The sequence below is a fragment of the Dasypus novemcinctus genome, chromosome 10, assembly GCF_030445035.2.
Source record: "Dasypus novemcinctus isolate mDasNov1 chromosome 10, mDasNov1.1.hap2, whole genome shotgun sequence".
NCBI lineage: Eukaryota > Metazoa > Chordata > Mammalia > Cingulata > Dasypodidae > Dasypus > Dasypus novemcinctus.
The window spans coordinates 74,164,050-74,181,544 of record NC_080682.1 but is presented as its reverse complement, the minus strand read 5'-3'; the positions used below and the strand labels follow the sequence as shown (position 1 = coordinate 74,181,544).

General features: G+C 45.3%; 1 protein-coding gene across 8 annotated transcripts in view; it reads left to right on the top strand.

Moving 5' to 3' along the window:
- Positions 1 to 17,495, top strand: part of NAV2 (neuron navigator 2) — a 741,011-nt gene that overhangs the window by 330,317 nt on the left and 393,199 nt on the right. For 5 of the 8 annotated variants that reach the window (XM_012525659.4, XM_058305647.2, XM_058305646.1 and 2 more), the window contains exon 1: positions 15,519 to 16,639. The exons of 2 other annotated variants lie outside the window; for them this stretch is intronic. In XM_012525659.4, the coding sequence (XP_012381113.2) occupies positions 16,382 to 16,639 (258 nt within the window). In that variant the 5' untranslated portion in view covers positions 15,519 to 16,381. Of the gene's footprint in view, positions 1 to 15,518; positions 16,640 to 17,495 lie in introns of those variants that run through there. One more of the 8 variants, XM_058305644.1, reaches the window with a different exon arrangement.

The window sequence follows — 17,495 nt, the reverse complement described above, 5'->3', positions numbered from 1 at the left end:
AATTCAGGATTTGAATCCGAGCTCTACTGCTTCCTGGTGTGTGACCTTAGGCAAATTACTCCTTCACATATCTGAGCCTCAGCTTCTTCACTGGTGAAAAGAGGCAACCCTTATTTCAGAGGATTGTTTGAAAAGATTAATTGAGTTCAAGCCCCAGGGACGTAACTATCTCATTCACACCCCAAACTCTGCCACCAGTCACAGTGGCATCCTGTGCCTGGATTACCATGGTACCTGGGCTGATCGTGGGGTATTGATTTTAATTGTGGACTTGAAAGAGTCAGAAAGATACTGGCATGAAGAGGTGGTCCTGGAAAACAAAGCCTGTCTCCCGAGAAGAGGCATCTCAGGCATTTGTGATCAAAGCAGCCATTGGTGTGTGAGCAGAGCAGATGCCTGCATTTGATGGCCCCTGCAGCAACCTGAATGGATGGCTCCTTGGAGGAAACAGACCTGCTCATTGCCTGGCTGTGCACCTCTCTGTGGAGAAGGCGGGGGACACCCAGGCCAGGAGAGCCAGGGCTGCAATGAAAGAGCCCGAACCTCTTCTGTGCCTCTCCAGGGCTGCAGAACAGCAGGGAAAGTGTTTACAGAGAGTTCCATCACCCCTCGCTAGCTTCTTTTCCTTGCCTGGTCCATTGCAAATGTCCCAGTCGGGGGATACAGTTCCCATCCCCCAGGATGTCGGAAGCTGCCCCTCAGCCCCTCTCAGAGGCAGGGATCCGCATTGGGCTCACAGCCTCAGATTCTGGCTCTTCACTCAGTGTCTTAGCAGTGGAAATTTCCACACTTAGCCACATCCACAAGAGGGGGTTATGTAAGGGTAACCCCACGGTAGGTGGGAAAGGGACTGTAAATTGAGTGCTTACTATGTGCCAGGAAATATGATAATCATAACAATGGCAACCTCTTACATAATGCAAATCAGGTGCCAGTAACCAGTTTAGTGTTTTACGCATATTAATTCACTTAATCCTCCCAGCAACGTACCTAGGAGGAAGGTACTGTTATAAGCCCCATTTCACAGATGAAAAACCTGAGGCACAGAGAATTTAAGCAAATTGTCCAAGGTCATACTGCTAGTAAGTAGCAGAGCTAGGTTCAAACCCATGCAGTCAAATTCCAAAGTCATCCTCCTCTTAACCATTATACCCTACTTTACTGCCTCTCATTTAATCTCCCCCCCTCTCCCCCCCAAATCTCAGGAGGTGGACCTATTAACCACCTTGTAAGGTGAGGAAAATGAGGCTCTGAGAGGTTATGTGACTAGGCCAAGGTCACACAATCAGTTAAGTGGCAGACCATGTTTGTGCATGTCTATGGGACTCTTTCCACTTCACTAAGGGGCTTCCAGAGGAGCAACCGAGACCCTGACATTGGGCATGGAGATGTGGGGCAGGGAGCCCTGCTCTTTGCCCCTCACTGCCCCGAAACTCCGTCCCAAGCACACTGGCAGGGGGAACAAAAGCTCCGGTCTTTCCCAGTCCTTTCTTTCTCTTGTGGATCTCACCCCAAACATTATTTCAGAGAAGACTTGGCTGGCTGGACCATGTAGAGGGACTAGGTTCATTATCTGTCAATGTAACTCTTGCCTTAGTAATTACACATTCACTGGTGACGATGTAATTACTGTTCGTTTCCCTGATTCCATTATAGGTTACACGAGAAGGAAAAAGAACTTTGGTTCTAGCTATATCTCCAGTGATTACTATATTATCTGGCACATTTCAGCACTAAAATATTATTTGAATGAATGGGTATATCACCTACAAGGCTTCAGACTCACATCAGGTCCTCTGCCTCCATTATCTCAAATACAACTGTGTGAAATCGTTATCATCATTCCCATTTTACTGAAGAAGAAACTGTGGGGAAACGGACTTTGGCCCAGTGGTTAGGGCGTCCGTCTACCATATGGGAGGTCCGCGGTTCAAACCCCGGGCCTCCTTGACCCGTGTGGAGCTGGCCATGCGCAGTGCTGATGCGCGCAAGGAGTGCCGTGCCACGCAAGGGTGTCCCCCGTGTGGGGGAGCCCCACGCGCAAGGAGTGCGCCCGTGAGGAAAGCCGCCCAGCGTGAAAAGAAAGAGCAGCCTGCCCAGGAATGGCGCTGCCCACACTTCCCGTGCTGCTGACGACAACAGAAGCGGACAAAGAAACAAGACGCAGCAAATAGACACCAAGAACAGACAACCAGGGGAAGGGGGGAAATTAAATAAATAAATAAATCTTTTAAAAAAAAAAAAAAAAAAAAGAAGAAGAAGAAACTGTGGCTCAGAGAGGCCCCACCAGTTAATAAGAGGTAGAGTCAAGAGTCAAACTCTGGTCTGTTTGACCCCAGTCCCACTGTTTCTCTCTTTCTTACCACTCAGAAAGAACCCTGGAAACAAAGAGTAAGTGGGCTCTTTCAAAGTTCCACTGCAGGGACAATAGAGGAAAAGGGGGTTCCAGAAACCCAGGCAGGATTGAAAGTTAAGAACACTGGGTCAAAGGCACAGAAGAGCTAAAATGGTCATGGAAGAGGTCATAGAAGCCCGCCTTTCGTAACTCAGCAGCAAGTCAGTTTTGCAGTCCAGACGTATTTGAAGACTGGATTAACCCTCACCAAACCCAATCCTTCATGGCCACCCCACCTAGGGAAGGATAAAACCCTAGGAGGCCCATGATTCTGAATGGGCGTTCATTCAATATCTCACAATTTGAAAAGATGGTGTTTGTAGAAACAACAAGGCCAGGATGATAATGTTTGGCAGCCTTTAGCGCAGCACTAGGGAGGCTAACTTCCTTAGGTTCATATTTGAGGCATTTCCAGACTGCCGAGGGGAGAACACGCTGATAAAACCATCACTGAGACAGTGAATGTCTAAAATTCCTTGCGCAACACAGATCTTCAAGAAAGCTGCCAGGCAATTAAAAATAAATAAATAAAGATTTAATGCTATCTTGCCCCACTGTTTGTAAAACAGTATCTTTCTAGGACAAAATAGAAAAAGAAAATCCTTGTATATTTTGTTCTTTTCCATCCATCGAGCTCTGAGGTTTTCTTTGCCCTGAGTTTGGAGGGGAACGGAAATCAGCACAGCTGTTTATGTTTAGTGGCTTCAAATGATCTCAGGGTCCTAAAGATCCTCATGGGTGTCTCTGCTTTGTTGACGGTTTTTAGACCAGCTTTGAGCTCAGCCAAGGGGTGGTGCTAACAAGAAATCCCTTTAACATGTGCCCTGCAGGGTTCATTTCAGGCATACTTGGGTCCATTTTCGTCTCCATCTTCTCTCTTTCTGCAGGAAGAGGACTCTGTCTTCAGGCCTGCATTGTGGGTTGTGGAAGCAGCTTAGGAGATCAGTCAGGAAAGAATTGCTCAGCGGAGGTCTTGGCACTCCGGTAGAGAAGGATTCTATTAGGAGTTGACTCCCCAGAAGAGAAAATGCGTAGTCTCTGGAGTAACCATTCCTGGTTGTTTTAGGAGGAGAGAACCCGCCTCTCAGTCAACAAGTGACTTTGTTAATAGATAACCTCTCTTTAACATAAACTGGAGTTTAATCCCAGATAGCTAGCCAAATTTTTGTTTGTTTGTTTTTGGAGGGGAGGGCTGCCCCTCTCTTGCTTGACAAGGTGGAGGATAGAGGTGCAATGTAAGCTAGAGTTATCTATTTACATATCACTAACATTTGTTACAGGGCTTAGTTCATAAAAGGGCCTAGTAAGTGTTCCTTGAATAAATGAAAGGTTAAAATGAAGAAAGATACATATTTGAAAGATATAGAAAATCCACGGAAAAGTTAAAATTACCAATAATTTCAACGCTTGAAAACAGTGAAATGAAAAAATGAGCAATTACCCCTAATTTGCCCCTCAGAAGTAACCACTGTTAACAGTTTGATGTGATTCTTCCTTCCTTTTCCTTCTCTTTATCAACATATTTATACATATGTAAATACATCAAAACATTAGCAAACATCTTTAAATTTATTTTAAAATTATGGTAACATATATATATAACCTAAAATTTGGCATTTCAACCATTTTAAGTATATAATTCAGTGGCATTAATTACTTTTACACTTGTATGCTATCACCACCATCCATTACCAAACTTTTTCATTACCCAAAACAGAAATTCTGTACCCATTAAGCATTAACTCTCTACTCCCCCTCAGCCCAGGCCCTGGCAATTTCTAATCTACTTTCTGTCTTTGTGAATTTGCTTATTCTCGATATTTCATAGAAGTGGAATCATATCATATCTGTCCCTTTGGGTCTGGCTTATTTCACTTAGCATGTTTTCAAGGTTAGCAAAGTAATTTTAATAGTAGCCTAATATTCTTGTAAATAAGATAAATGCTTTCATTAAAAATAAATTTTAGGGAGTGAATGTGGCTCAAATGATAAGGCCTCCGCCTACCATATGGGAGGACCCAGGTTCGATCCCTGGGACCTCCTGGTGAAAAAGAAGCGAAAGTGCACCTGCATGGTGAGCCAGTCCCCACGCAGTGAGCCGAGCGCCCACAGTGCCTGCGCAAGTGAGTCACACAGCAAGACGACACCGCAACAAAAAAGAGATGAAGAGGAAAGTCAAACCAAAGCGCAGCAGAGACCAGGAACTGAGGTGATGCAATTGACAGGGGAAACTCTCTCCCCATCAGAGATCCCCAGGATTGAATTGCGGTGAATCCTAGAGGAGAAAGATGAGAAGAGAAGGCAAAAAGATAAATAGATACAGTAGATAAGATAGCAAACGGACACGGACAGCAAAAGAAAAACAGCAGTGCAGGGATGGGGGTGGGGGAGGGGGAGGGGAAAGATAAATAAATACATCTTTTTTTAAAAATCCAGGATTAAAAGAAAAAACTTGATAGTTTAAAAAATGTTTTTAAATAATTTTTTTAAAAAAGAAAAAAAAATCATATAATGCAAGCCAAAACTCCAAGTGACTTTTTTTAAGTTATCCATTGTCTGGAGATTTTTCACACCAGCACTCCCTTTTATTAGCACAGCCCTTCAAGAGGTAACTTTACTCCAAGTCCCCCTTCAAGAGTCCTGAACCTGGGCACTGCCGGCCTCTTCCTGTGGGTCAGAGATTGGCCAGGAGCGCCTAGCCCCCTGGAGGCTCCCCAGGCCCAGGGAGCCTCCGGGAGGATCATGGCTCAGCCTCCGCGTGGGGAGGCCCGGGAGCCGGTAAGTGGCAGGCCGCTCCCTCCCACCCACAGAGCTGACCAGGAGGCAGCATTTGGCAAAGGCCTGCCTACCTCTGGGCTGCACCGGCAGCCAGACTGGCTGAGCACGCCTCTCAGAAAGAAAATCTCGCTCAGAAATAGGAGGCCTGGCCTTTTTCCACATTGGCTGTCAATGTTGATGAAAAATATCCAGATTATTGTCACAGTCTTTACCTGCTTCCACTTTAAAGTTTTGCAAGAACAAAACACTTTGTAGCATTTCTTAAAGCAATGCTTTTCAAATTGTTGGACTTGGAGAGCTTTAATAACATCAGTGCCTGGACCCTACCCTAACCCAATTTCATCCGGATCTTAGGGTGGAGATTAGACGGCAGTACTTTTTTTAGTTCTCCAGGTGATTCTAATGCACAGCCAAGGACACCAAATAAAGTGATTCAAAGTCACCCAAGTGCTTGTTTAAAATTCAGACTCACAGATTCTGAATACTAGGTCTGTTGAGGGGGATCTGTTTCTTTAACAAGCTCCCCAGGTGATTCTTAGGCTACTTGTTTCAAGACCACTGGCCCAAGTCATCTTTCTTCCCAGGGACCACCAATAGGCAGCTCTGCCTCAGTCTGAGCATTGTGCAAGCAGATCCCCATGACAGGTGCCCATCACTTGCCCCAACCCTGGGACCATTACCAAACTTCTCTGCCTCTTTCCTTATCTGCAAAGTAGGTTCATCATGCCACCATGTAGGAGTGTTGTGGGGTTTCGTGTGTATAAGGCAAATCTTAGCAGTACTGGGGAAAGGGAGTTGCTGTAATTTCTGCTGTTATCATAATGATGGTTATCCTTTTGATAGTATAGTGTCTAGTGCTTAGAATCTAGGCTCTGGAATCTGAGTGCCTGGGTTCAAACTCTGCTTTTCCACTTAATTAGTTATAGGGTCTTAGATAAGGTACTTAACCCTGTCTAGATTTCAGTTTTCTCTTCTGTAAAGTGAAAATGACAATCACCAGCTACCCCATAGGATTGTTGTGAGAATTAGAGATAAGGTGTGTAAAATGCTTACCACAGTCCAGGCACATACTATCTTCCTAAATCTTAGTTCTTAAGCAGCATCATTATTATTACTAGGTCGACTCTGGTTGTCTGGGCTAATGGATGGGAAGAACGGATAACACAAAACAAAGAATATAATTTTTAAAAAAGATTAGTTTGGAAGTAAATTAACTAGATCTCTCAAATGATAAACAGCTTTTTCTTCATCTAAAATGGTGAAAAAGTGGGTACAGAATTAAAAACAATAAGCAAACAAAAAGCTTTTGGGTAGAAGCCAGTCTAGAATCTGGATGTATTCAGCACAGTTCTCCTTACCTTTATTGCTTACAGGTACAATACTAGACATTGATAACTCCAAAATGCAGAAAGTTCTTCACCAAACCATGAGTATTGACTTGGCTATAGCCAACTGTGTGGACTGGAGAATCCATAAACTTTTACTTCCCTCTTCTCCCACTTCACCTGTTCTCTGATACATACAGCCTTGATATTCATCTTTTATTTCCATTTTTCCTGGTCCCAACTCTTTCTTGGACAACATTCTTATTTTAAATTCTCTTGATAATCCCATCTCACATCGAAATAGGAAGTCCAGTCCTCTCCCTAGGATTCTGCAAGTCACTGCGTGGGGAGACCAGGATAGGCGGCACACTTTTCATTCTCACGGCCACTTCTGACTCTGAATTTCTGCTCCCATTAAACCCAGGATATCGCTCATATCTATCTCTTGTGCCTGCTCCAAAATTATCCAGATTCAAAACTCAACTCTTTAAAAAAAAAAATTCTCCACAAAACAAAACAAAAAATCTACTTACTCAAGGCATTTGATAGCATAGCACATTTCTTGCTTCTGTCCCCAGCAGGAGTCTCCTCACATTGCTCTGGTTACTCAATTCTGGGGGTCCTTCACACAAACCCTGTCCCAGGAAACTGAATTCTTCTCATGTACTTGACCCCTGGGCTCTGGACTCGAACATCCAAACACCCACTGATTCCTCTCAAATAACCCAGCACTGGCAGGCTTTGAAATTTCCGGCTTCCTATTTACCAGTGCCTGAATATGGAAGGGAGTGAGATGTGTTTTATATTCCCACTGCTATGACTTATCCCCCACCCATCTTTTTCCCAGTAGAGAAAGCAAAGGTATTTCCAGTCTGTGTTAAACAATGTTTTTCTTTATTATATTTAGTCTTATTTATATTTAGCCATTATTTCACTGAATATAGTCTTTCCTCAAATTCTTTGTGAAATGAGGCAAGAAACAACAAAGACATGTTTCCTAGAGGTAGGAGAATAGACCATTACCTCGTAGAGTTTCAACGGTAAGAATGGAAACAAAAGGAGATTTCTCTCCATTACTCTTCAGTTTTTTATTAGAAAGCTGAATTAGTCAAAATAACCGATAACCCCATGAACAGTTGACCCTCCTTTGTGCCTTTTCTATCACTATACATTTTGTACTGCCTCTATTAATTGGGTATTGGTTATACTATTAGTCATTTATTTCTTTTAATTGTTTGCTTCCACCTGCCACTTCTCCCCTCTCCCAGATTGTGAGTGCTCAAAGGTTTTTAGTTGTAAGAAAGCGTAGTCTTCAGGCTTGGAAACAGCAGCTACTTTGTTCTTTGAACCATGAGAAGACATGACCTTATTCCTGTCTACTCCCCATCCTAATGTTCAAAGCCTGCCCAGTAAATGGCACTTAATAATTTAGTCATTGTTTCTACACATGCCTCTTCTGTCACTTTTGCTGAACCTGTGGTTGGCGCTAGGGATGGTCCATACTCAGGAGACTTGAATCTCTGGACTGCCTATGTGCCAGCTGGGTCCTGAGCCTCAGCAGAGTGGCGACTCCTACTCTCTGGTTTGTTGGTCTTACCCAGGCCAGCTAACAGGGAGATGAAGATGGTCAACCACCACACCAGGGAATCAAGAGTGCCTACAGCTGTAAGCAAAGGAATTGCATCCATCATCCATGTGGAATCTAAGCCCCCTCTGAACTAGAGGTAGAGTGGACATCACCAACCCAGGGTCCACAGAATGGAGGAATAAAATATGGACTAGAGTGGACTTATTGATATTCTACTATAAAACTATTGTGATGAGTAATAGAAGAAATTTTAGCATGGAGGTGGAGAAAGTGGCCACAGTATTTGCTGAGAGCAGGGAGAGGGTAGAAGAGATGTGATGTGGGGGCATTTTTGGGATTTTGAGTTTCCTTAATGATATTGCAGGGTCAGATGCTGGACTTTATATATCCTGCCATAACCCACTGAATGTACTGGGGGAAGAGTATAAACTACAATGTAAACTATTATCTGTATAGTGCAGCAGTGCTCCAAAATGTGTTCACTGAGTGCGATGAGGGTGCTGCAGTGATGAGGGAGGTTGCTGGTGTGGGAGGAGTGGGGTGGAGGGGTGGGGAATATATAGAGACCTCATATTTTTTAGTGTAACAATTTTTTTGTGATACATATATCTTAAAAAAAATACAGTTTACAAAAATGATGTGGTGGTGAGTGGGGAGTGGGTTATATGGGAACCTCTATGTTTTTTGTTTTTTTGTTTTTTAATGTAACATTCCTTGTGATCTATTAATTTTAAAACATTTAAAAAGATAAATATATAAATCAAAAAATAATTTAGTCATTGAAGGAATGACTGCAATACTCCATATCTGATCATTTGATGGTGAACTATATATTTGTTTGATATTTAGTCTGGGCCTCTGCCTCAAATGCCTGTAACACACACCCACATTCACATATATTCCCATGCTCCAGCATCCACAAGTAGGGGACTCACAGTCTGCAGCATTCAAAAACAACCCAGTGATAACCACTGTGCTACTGACTTTCATGCAGACCCAACCAGAAGAAAACAGATCAGAAGCTGCTGGTGATGGTAGAGGCGGCAGTGGTTGGAAGGCTTTCTAAAGAGCTTCCTAAGGTTCCTGCCCCTGCTTTTCTGCAGTCTGGGATGGGTGGGCTCTCTACTCAGCCACCACTAAAAGGTGAGCCTTTGTGCTCTCTCTGAGATACATTGCCAGCCCATGTTGTAGAAAATGTAGGATATTATGCTTTTGAAAATAAGCTGGTGTGATTTATTTTACTCCCCAATGAATCCATGATGTTTTGCTTTTCATATTATTACAGAGATCCCCAATATTTTCCCTCATCATTTCTAGCCTCGGGTTTCAAAGAGGTGGTTGACTTTTTCCCTAGATCCCTGAGTCTTTTCTCATAGACTGGGGTTTAGGTTCTTGCAGGATCTTCACAGCCCTGTCTTCTTGGGAGGTCAGGTGCGGCCAGGGATCTTTAACTCAGATAAGGATGAGTTGACAGGTCTGGTCACTTAAGGGTCAGCTCTGAAAATCTATTCACACTCAAACTAGTGGCTGATGTTGAGGATCAGAGATGAGTACAGCTGGTGCTTCCTGATGTGAGGAGGGCTCCCTCAACCAGGAGCTGTCTGAGCTAATCAGAAGATTTGGCGATACTGCCAGTTTTGGTATAACTTTTGAGTTGTTCTTTGCTGACGTTTGGGTGGTTTTGACAGTTTAGAGTCAGACAGAAGAAAAAGAGAGAAGAGTTATCACTGTTGGGATTTTAAATGGTGGGCTGTTTAAACTTTGCATTTGTGTCTGTAGAGCATATAATAAAAAAACAAAGTTTTTTAAACCATTAAATAGGGTGTTCTTTCCAGAGCAGGTTGCCATTCTCTGAACCAATGATTTCTTTAGTTACCACTGTTAACCAAACATATTGATTTCAAATGACTTCTTTCATGTTTACACAGTGCCCATACTAAAGGAGTAGCCTAATAGGCCATTTTTATAATTTGAGATGATCTTATTTAAGGAGAAATCCTGTAATTATCTCATTTGCCCCAGGAAAATAATAGCTTCTGTCTGGTTATAATGATAAATTATTTTGCTTTAAAAAAGAAAAATGAGGATTTATAGGAAAGATACAAAGATGGATGAAAAATGTTCCAAGAAAGTACAAATAAAATTATTAAGGGATGAGGAGGCAAGGAAGAAATTTGGAAAAAGGCTAAAAGATTCACTTGTCTTTGATTAAGAAAGATGAGAAATTATACAAACTTCAGTTACATAAATCACACAGCATTAACATAAGTACTCATATGTTCACCAAATCCTAGAATATTAGGGAAAAAATTACTTTTAACACACAAAAAAAAATCCACTATTTTTTCATATTAATATATATTTGGGAGTCTTAGAACCCAAAGAATGACCTTGGCAACAAATAGATTTAAGTGGGAAATAAAAAATGGCAAATACATGGCATGCATGTTACCATTTTCATTTCTGTACCTATGATAGGCATTATTAATTCATCAGGTTACTGTTCCCAACTAAACTAGACAGATATACCCTGTGAATCTTTTTCAGAAGTGCTACAGAAAGTTACTACCAATTATCCAAAGATGACCCTTAAGATGAAACCCTCTTGCTATCTGTGGTTTAATCTTACTACTCAAAATGTGACCTGCAGTCCAATAGCATGGTGGGAGCTTTATTTGGAACGGAGAACCTCAGACCTCATTACATATCTACTGAATCAGAATCTGTAATCCAATAAGATCCCCGTTAATTCTTATACACTTTAAAGTTTAAGAAGCCCTGGAAGAGCACTATGTGTGTGATATTCATTAGGACCTAAGTTTGCAGACTTTACCATGCAGCAGAATCACTGGGTTAAACACTTGTTGAAAAATATTGCTGGGCCCCACCCCCAAGGTTTTTTATTTAGTAAAATAAAACTCCGAGGTAGAGTTTTTCTAACAAGTTTTCAGGTGCTGCTGCTCCTATTTTAAGAACCACCGTATTAGGGGCATGGAAATGCTTTGAAATCTCTCCATGACCTTTAGAACTTGAAAACAGCAATATCTTTTCATAACTCTTAACATGTATCTGTCAGAATCAGAATCCTGGACAGAAGAGTGCCAAAGTTTAACATAGCATGGTATTTCTTTATGACCTTATGTTTCTAATCTAAAAGACATCCTCTCCTTCTTCAGAATAGCTTCTGGCATCATTCATTCACTCATTCATTCATTCATATATTCATGCAGTTTGGGTAGTTATTTGTGTCCATAATGTTATACTTTATGCTAACAGAATCTAAGGGTTAAGACACAGTCCCTAACTTCAAGAGGCTCCCTCTCTAATAAGAAGAAAATGAAGAAACACATGGAACAATAAAGAACAACCTTAAAGAAGGCAAGACAACACAAGGAAGGTGGTATCAGATGGCAAAGGGCAGAGTGTGAAATAAGTGGCAGGACCATGTGTGATTTAATTTCAGAGGGAGGGAGGATACCTGAGACAGACTAATAAACAGGGTAGTTTATAAGCCTAGCTAGAGTAGAAAGCCAGTACATAGAATGACTGGATGATAAAGTAGGAGAGGGAGCAAGACAGGGTAAGAAAGCACTTCTCATTTCTTAATGCTGCAGAGATTGGCTTAAAACTTCGAAGTTTCCTCTGTCAGGATAAGTATAAATCAATGCTATAAATCAAAGCTACAGAGCTTGATTTATGATAAATTATGGTTTATCTTAGAGACAGGGAAGAAAGAAACAGCACATAAGCAGAGCTGGCTTAGTAGGTAAGTAGTGTTGAGTTAATAACAGAGATCATAATACAGGCATACTTCGGAGAGATTGCTGGTTCCAGACCCCTGCAATAAAGCAAGCCACACAAATTTTTTGGTTTCCCAGTACATATAAAAATTCTGTTTACACTATATTGTAGTCTATTAAGTATGCAATAGCATTTTGTCTAAAAATTACCTTATTGCTAGAAAATGCTAACCATTATCTGAGCCTTTCATGAGTCATAATCATTTTGCTAGTGGAGGATCTTGCCTCAATGTTGATGGCTGCTGACTTATCAGAGCAGTGGTTGCTGAAGGCTAGGGTGGCTTTGGCAATTTCTTAAAATAAGACAATGAAGTATTCTGCAAAAATGGACTCTTTCTTTCATGAAAAATTTCTCTATAGCATGCAATGTGGTTTGATAGAATTTTACCCACAGTAGAACTTCTTTCAAAACTGGAGTCAATCTCATACCCTGCTGCTGCTTTATCAACTAAATAAATGTCATATTCTAAATCATTAGTTGTCATTTCATCAATGTTCACGTCATCGTCACAGGAGTAGAGTCCATTCTTTGTTCACTCATGAGAAGTAACTTCTCATTTGTTTAAATTTTATCATGAGATTGTAGCAATTTGGTCACATCTTTAGGCTCCACTTCTATTCTATTTCTCTTGCTCTTTCAACCACATCTGAAGCTACTTCCTCCACAGAAGTCTTGATCCTCTCAAAGTCATCCATGTGGGCTGGAATCAACTTCTTCCATACCCCTGTTAATGTTGATATTTTGACCTCCTCTCATGAATCACAAATGTTCTTAATGGCATCTAGAATGGTGAATACTTTCCAGAAGATTTTCAATTTACTTTGCCCAGATCCACCAGAGGAATCACTCTCTGTGGAAGCAAAAGCCTTATGAAATGTATTCTTAAATAATAAGACACGAAAGTCAGAATTACTCCTCGATCCATGGGCTGCAGAATGGCTGTTATGTTTAGCAGGCATAAAAACATCATTAATCTCATTGTACATTTCCATCAGAGCTCATGGGTAACCAGATGCAATTGTCAATAGCAGTCATATTTTGAAAGGAATTTTTTTTCTAAGGAGTATGTCTTAACAGTGGCCTTAAAATATTTACTAAACCTTGTCGTAAACAGATGTATTGTCAACCAGATATTGTTCTTCCATTTATAGAGCACAGGTAGAGTAGATTTAGCATAATTCTTAAGGGCCGTAGGATTTTCAGAATGGTAAATGGTCATTGGTTTCTCCTTAAGTCACTGGCTGCATTCGCCCCTAACAAGAGAGCCTTTTTTTTTTTTTTTTTTTTTAAGATTTAGTTATTTATTTCCCTCCCCCTTGCAGCTTGTTTTGCTTTCTGTTCTCTGTGTTCATTCGCTGCACGTTTTTCTGTGTCTGCTTGTCTCCCTTTGTTGCATCATCTTGCTGCGTCAGCTCTCTGTGGCGCAGGCCAGCTTGCCTTCACAAGAAGGCCCTGGGACACGAACCCAGGGTCTCCCATATGGTAGACAGGAGCCCGGCTGATTGAGCCACAGCCACTTTCCAAGAGCCTGTCTTTTCAAGCTTTGAAACCAGGCATTGACATCTCTCTAGCTATGAAAGTCCTAGATGGTATCTTCTTCCAATAGAAGGCTGTTTTGTCTACACTGAAAATCTGTTGTTTAGTGTAACCACCTTCATGACCTTAGCTAGATCTTCTGGATAAGTTGCCGCAACTCCTACATCAGCACTTGCTGCCTCATCTTGCACTTTACTATTATGGAGGTGGCTTCTTTCCTTAAATCTCATGAACCAGCCTCTGCTAGCTTCAAACTTTTCTTTGGCAGCTTCCTCAACTCTCTCAGCCTTCACAGAATTGAAGAGAGTTAGAGCCCTGCTCTGGATTAGACTTTGGCATAAGGAGATGTTGTGGCTGGTTTCATCTTCTATCCAAACCACTAAAACTTTCTCCTTATCAGCAATAAGTCTGTTTCACTTTCTTGTCATTCATGTGTTCACTGGAGTAGCACTTTTAATTTCCTTCAAGAACTTTTCCTGTGCATTCACAACTTGGCTAGCCATTTGGCACAAGATACCTAGCTTTCAGCCCATGTCAGCTTTCGACATGCCTTCCCCACTGAGCTTATTTCTAGCTTTTGATTTAAAGTGAGAGACATGGGACTCTTCCTTTCACTTTAATACTTAGACACCATTGTAGGTTTATTAATTGTCCTACTTTTAATATTGTTGACTCAGGGAATGGGGAAGCTGGAGGAGAGGGAGAGACAGTGGAACAGGCTGTCGGTGGAACAGTCAGAACACACACAACATTTAAAATAAAATTCACTGACTTATATGGGCCCAGATGGTGGAGCTCCAAAACAATTATAATAGTGACATCAAAAATCACAGGTCCCAGATCACCTGGCTTCAAGGTTCAATATAATAACAATAAAAAGTTTGAAATAATTGCAAGAATTACCAAAATGTGACAGAGACATGAAGTGAGCACATGCTGTTGGCAAAATGGCACCTGACAGACTTGCTTTGATTCAGGGTTCCCCTAAACCTTCAGTTTGTTAAAAAAAAGAAAAAAAGAAAAAAAGCAGCAGTATCTGCTAAGTGCAACAAAGCCAGGTATGCCTATACCCAACTTTTATTGGTTGCACGTTGCCAGGCACTGGTGCTAAATGACTGTTATAAGCTATCTCTATTAAACAACAGTCCATTACATAAAGGCACTCAAACAGCCACTCTGCTACATGTGAAAACCAAAGCTTTTTATAAGGATGCGTATAAAGTTAAAGAACTTGCCCAATTCAAAATCAGGCAGCTCTTGAGGTGGGTACGAGAACTGCAAGGGCTCTGGCCTCACTTCCCTTCCAACTCCGAGGAACTGAGAGAACATCCGAGAGGGGAGAGAAACCCTCTGGGGAATTAATCCTCGAGGAACCTACGGGGCCAGTGTGTCCCAGGCGCCACGGAGGGCCTCCTACATGAAACGCGGTTTGGTTCAGCCGGAGCCTGCCGGGTCACTGGGTCACGGAGCTTCTCCTGGCTTCCTCAGGCCGCTCTAATTACAGAGTCTGTGGTAGGTTGTGAGGAGGAGCTGTCTCTGGGCGGGAGGCTTCTCTGGGTACCGCATTTGCCTATAAATACTTGAAATAATTAAGTGAAATGTGTAACCTTTGAAGGCTGGAAAGGAAGCTATCTGGAGGCCCCCAGCCCGCCTGGAAGAAGCAGACATTAAAGAGGAGAAATGTCTGGCGTGCCCTTAGCGCGGGAGACGAGGAGCAGCCCTGCCCAGGCCAGACGGGGGACAGCGAGGCCGCGGGCGTGACTCCGGAAGGCTCAAACCGTTAAGATGACCAGAAACAATTTGAAAAAGCAAACAAACTTCCCCTGAGCCGTGCCCGCGGAGCTCCGAGGCGTGCGTTTGCGTTCGAAAGGGCATTTTTCAAAAGGCTTCAGGGACGCGGGGGTGTCGCCCGCCGGGAGCGCGCGGCCGCAGCAGTGCCGCAGAGCCGCCACCAGCCCGCTTTGTACGCGCGGCCACGCGCGGCCCCCGAGTTTCCGCGGCGGCCTGGCTCGAAGCCACGCCCCCTTTGCAGGGACAGCTGCGGCCGCCGATTGGTTCGCCGCGGGCCAATGGGCGCGGCGGGGCGGCCCCGGCTGTCAGCGCGCGCCACCGCCGCGGAGCGCAGCCTGGGCCCCCTGCGCCGAGCCCCGCAGCCCGCGCAGCCTTCTCGGGGAGCGCGGCGGCCGCTCGCGAGTGCAGCCCTGCCCAGCCCGCCAGCCGCGGGTCCCGGTGCCCGCGCCTCTCGGCCACGGCTTAGCTGCGCTGTAGCGCACGGAGCATGTGCAGACCCGCAGGCGCTAAGGTGATATCTGTCCGGGAAGCTTTTGGGCCGTGGTGACCGACTGTCACACCGAGACCTTTCGCGGCTTTCGCCGCGTCTCTGCGTCGCGGGTGACACCGCGGTGCTCGCGAGCAGGGCGGCAGCTGCCCCTCGGTGGAGACACCTTGGGCTCGGTGCGCCCTCCCTCTCCCTTTGCTCCGCTGCTCTCTTCTTCCCTCGCCCGCTCGCACCCACAGCCTCCCGGAGAGGAAGGCGTGCGTCCCCGGCGCGTCTCTCCCTTCCTAAGGGCCTCCTCGCGTCGGAGATGCAGTGACAAGATAATATGGGCTTCCAGACCTCGGTTTCCCAGGTGGAAGATCGCGAGAGGCAGCAGCCCCCGAGCGCCCAGAGCTCTTGAGCAGCCCACGCAGGACGGGCGTGAGACCGGGCTGCAGCATCTGTCCAAGCGGGATCGCTGAGCGCGGTGACCAGTCCCGGGCCCCTCCCCGGCACCCCGAAGGCGCCCTCGCCCGCACGCTGCGTTCTCCCCAACTCGGGGATTTTTTCATTCCGCCGCTGGTGGTGGGCGCCTCGCGGGCCAAAGCCCAGCGCCTGCTCTGCTGCCCGCGCTGCCTTTAGCTGTCGCCTCCGCTGCCGCTGCCAGGGACGTGCTGGGAAAGCCGAAGCCCCGGGAGAAGATGCCGGCCATCCTGGTCGCCTCCAAAATGAAGTCGGGACTCCCCAAACCCGTGCACAGCGCCGTACCCATTCTGCACGTGCCCCCGGCCCGAGCCGGTCCCCAGCCCTGCTACCTCAAGTTGGGAAGCAAGGTGGAGGTGAGCAAGACCGCCTACCCTAGCCAGATCCCCCTGAAATCGCAGGGGCTGCAGGAGTCGGCGGGGGAGGGGCTCCCTCTGCGGAAGAGCGGCTCGTTGGAAAACGGGTTGGATACCCAGGTGAGAGGTGCTGCGTGCCCTGGTGCTTATCTGGGGGGATGGATGAACACTTTTGGGGGGAGTGGGGGGAACGACTAGATGGGAGGAAAGGCTTCTCTGTGGGCTGGGAAGGGTCCGTTCCCCTTAGGCCGGCAGATTTGTGGGTGCTCAAGGAGAGTGGGCCGGCCGGTAGGTGTGGCCCGGATGCCAAAGGTGTGCCTAAGGAGCTTGGCCGAGACCCGCGGTGTGGCACGCCCGCTGCTTCCTTCTGGTGGGTACTGCTGTTCTCAAGAAACGTGTGCCGCCCTGGAAATGTCAGGTCCTGCGTGATCGCGGGTTGGCCCCAAGAAGGCAGTAGTATCTGCTGCTGCTGCACTGTGTGTGGAGGGCGGGGGGGTTCCCACCCTGGAATGTCCCTGCCAAGGGATGTCTACAGCGCAGTGGCTTGCTCTTCTCCCATTGGGCTCGCCGCCCCCTGGCCTGGCTTCAAGGTTCAGGAAAGGAGTCCTGGGGAGGCGCGCGCATGATGTCCACCGTGTGGACTGACAGAATCCCCTGCACATTGCTGGGCTGCAGAGTGAGTGCTGGTGCACCAGCTGAGGCAGGCAGCTCCAGGCTCCTGGCGTCTTGGCTGCCTTTTGCGATGGGGGTAGCTGTCTCAGAATGGCGGCCTGGAGCTAAGCCCCTCCTTCCTGGTGCTGGTAGCCAGGGTGACTGGAGGTGGGGGTGAAGGTGAGGATGGAAAGAGGGCTTGAAGAGAGGTGGCTGCTTCTACCTTCCCAGACACACCCAATTCAGATGGGTGATGGGCCGGGCCTTGCAATCTCTTTTAAGGAAATCAGCGAGGGCCAATCAGGTTCTCCTGGCCTCCTGCCCT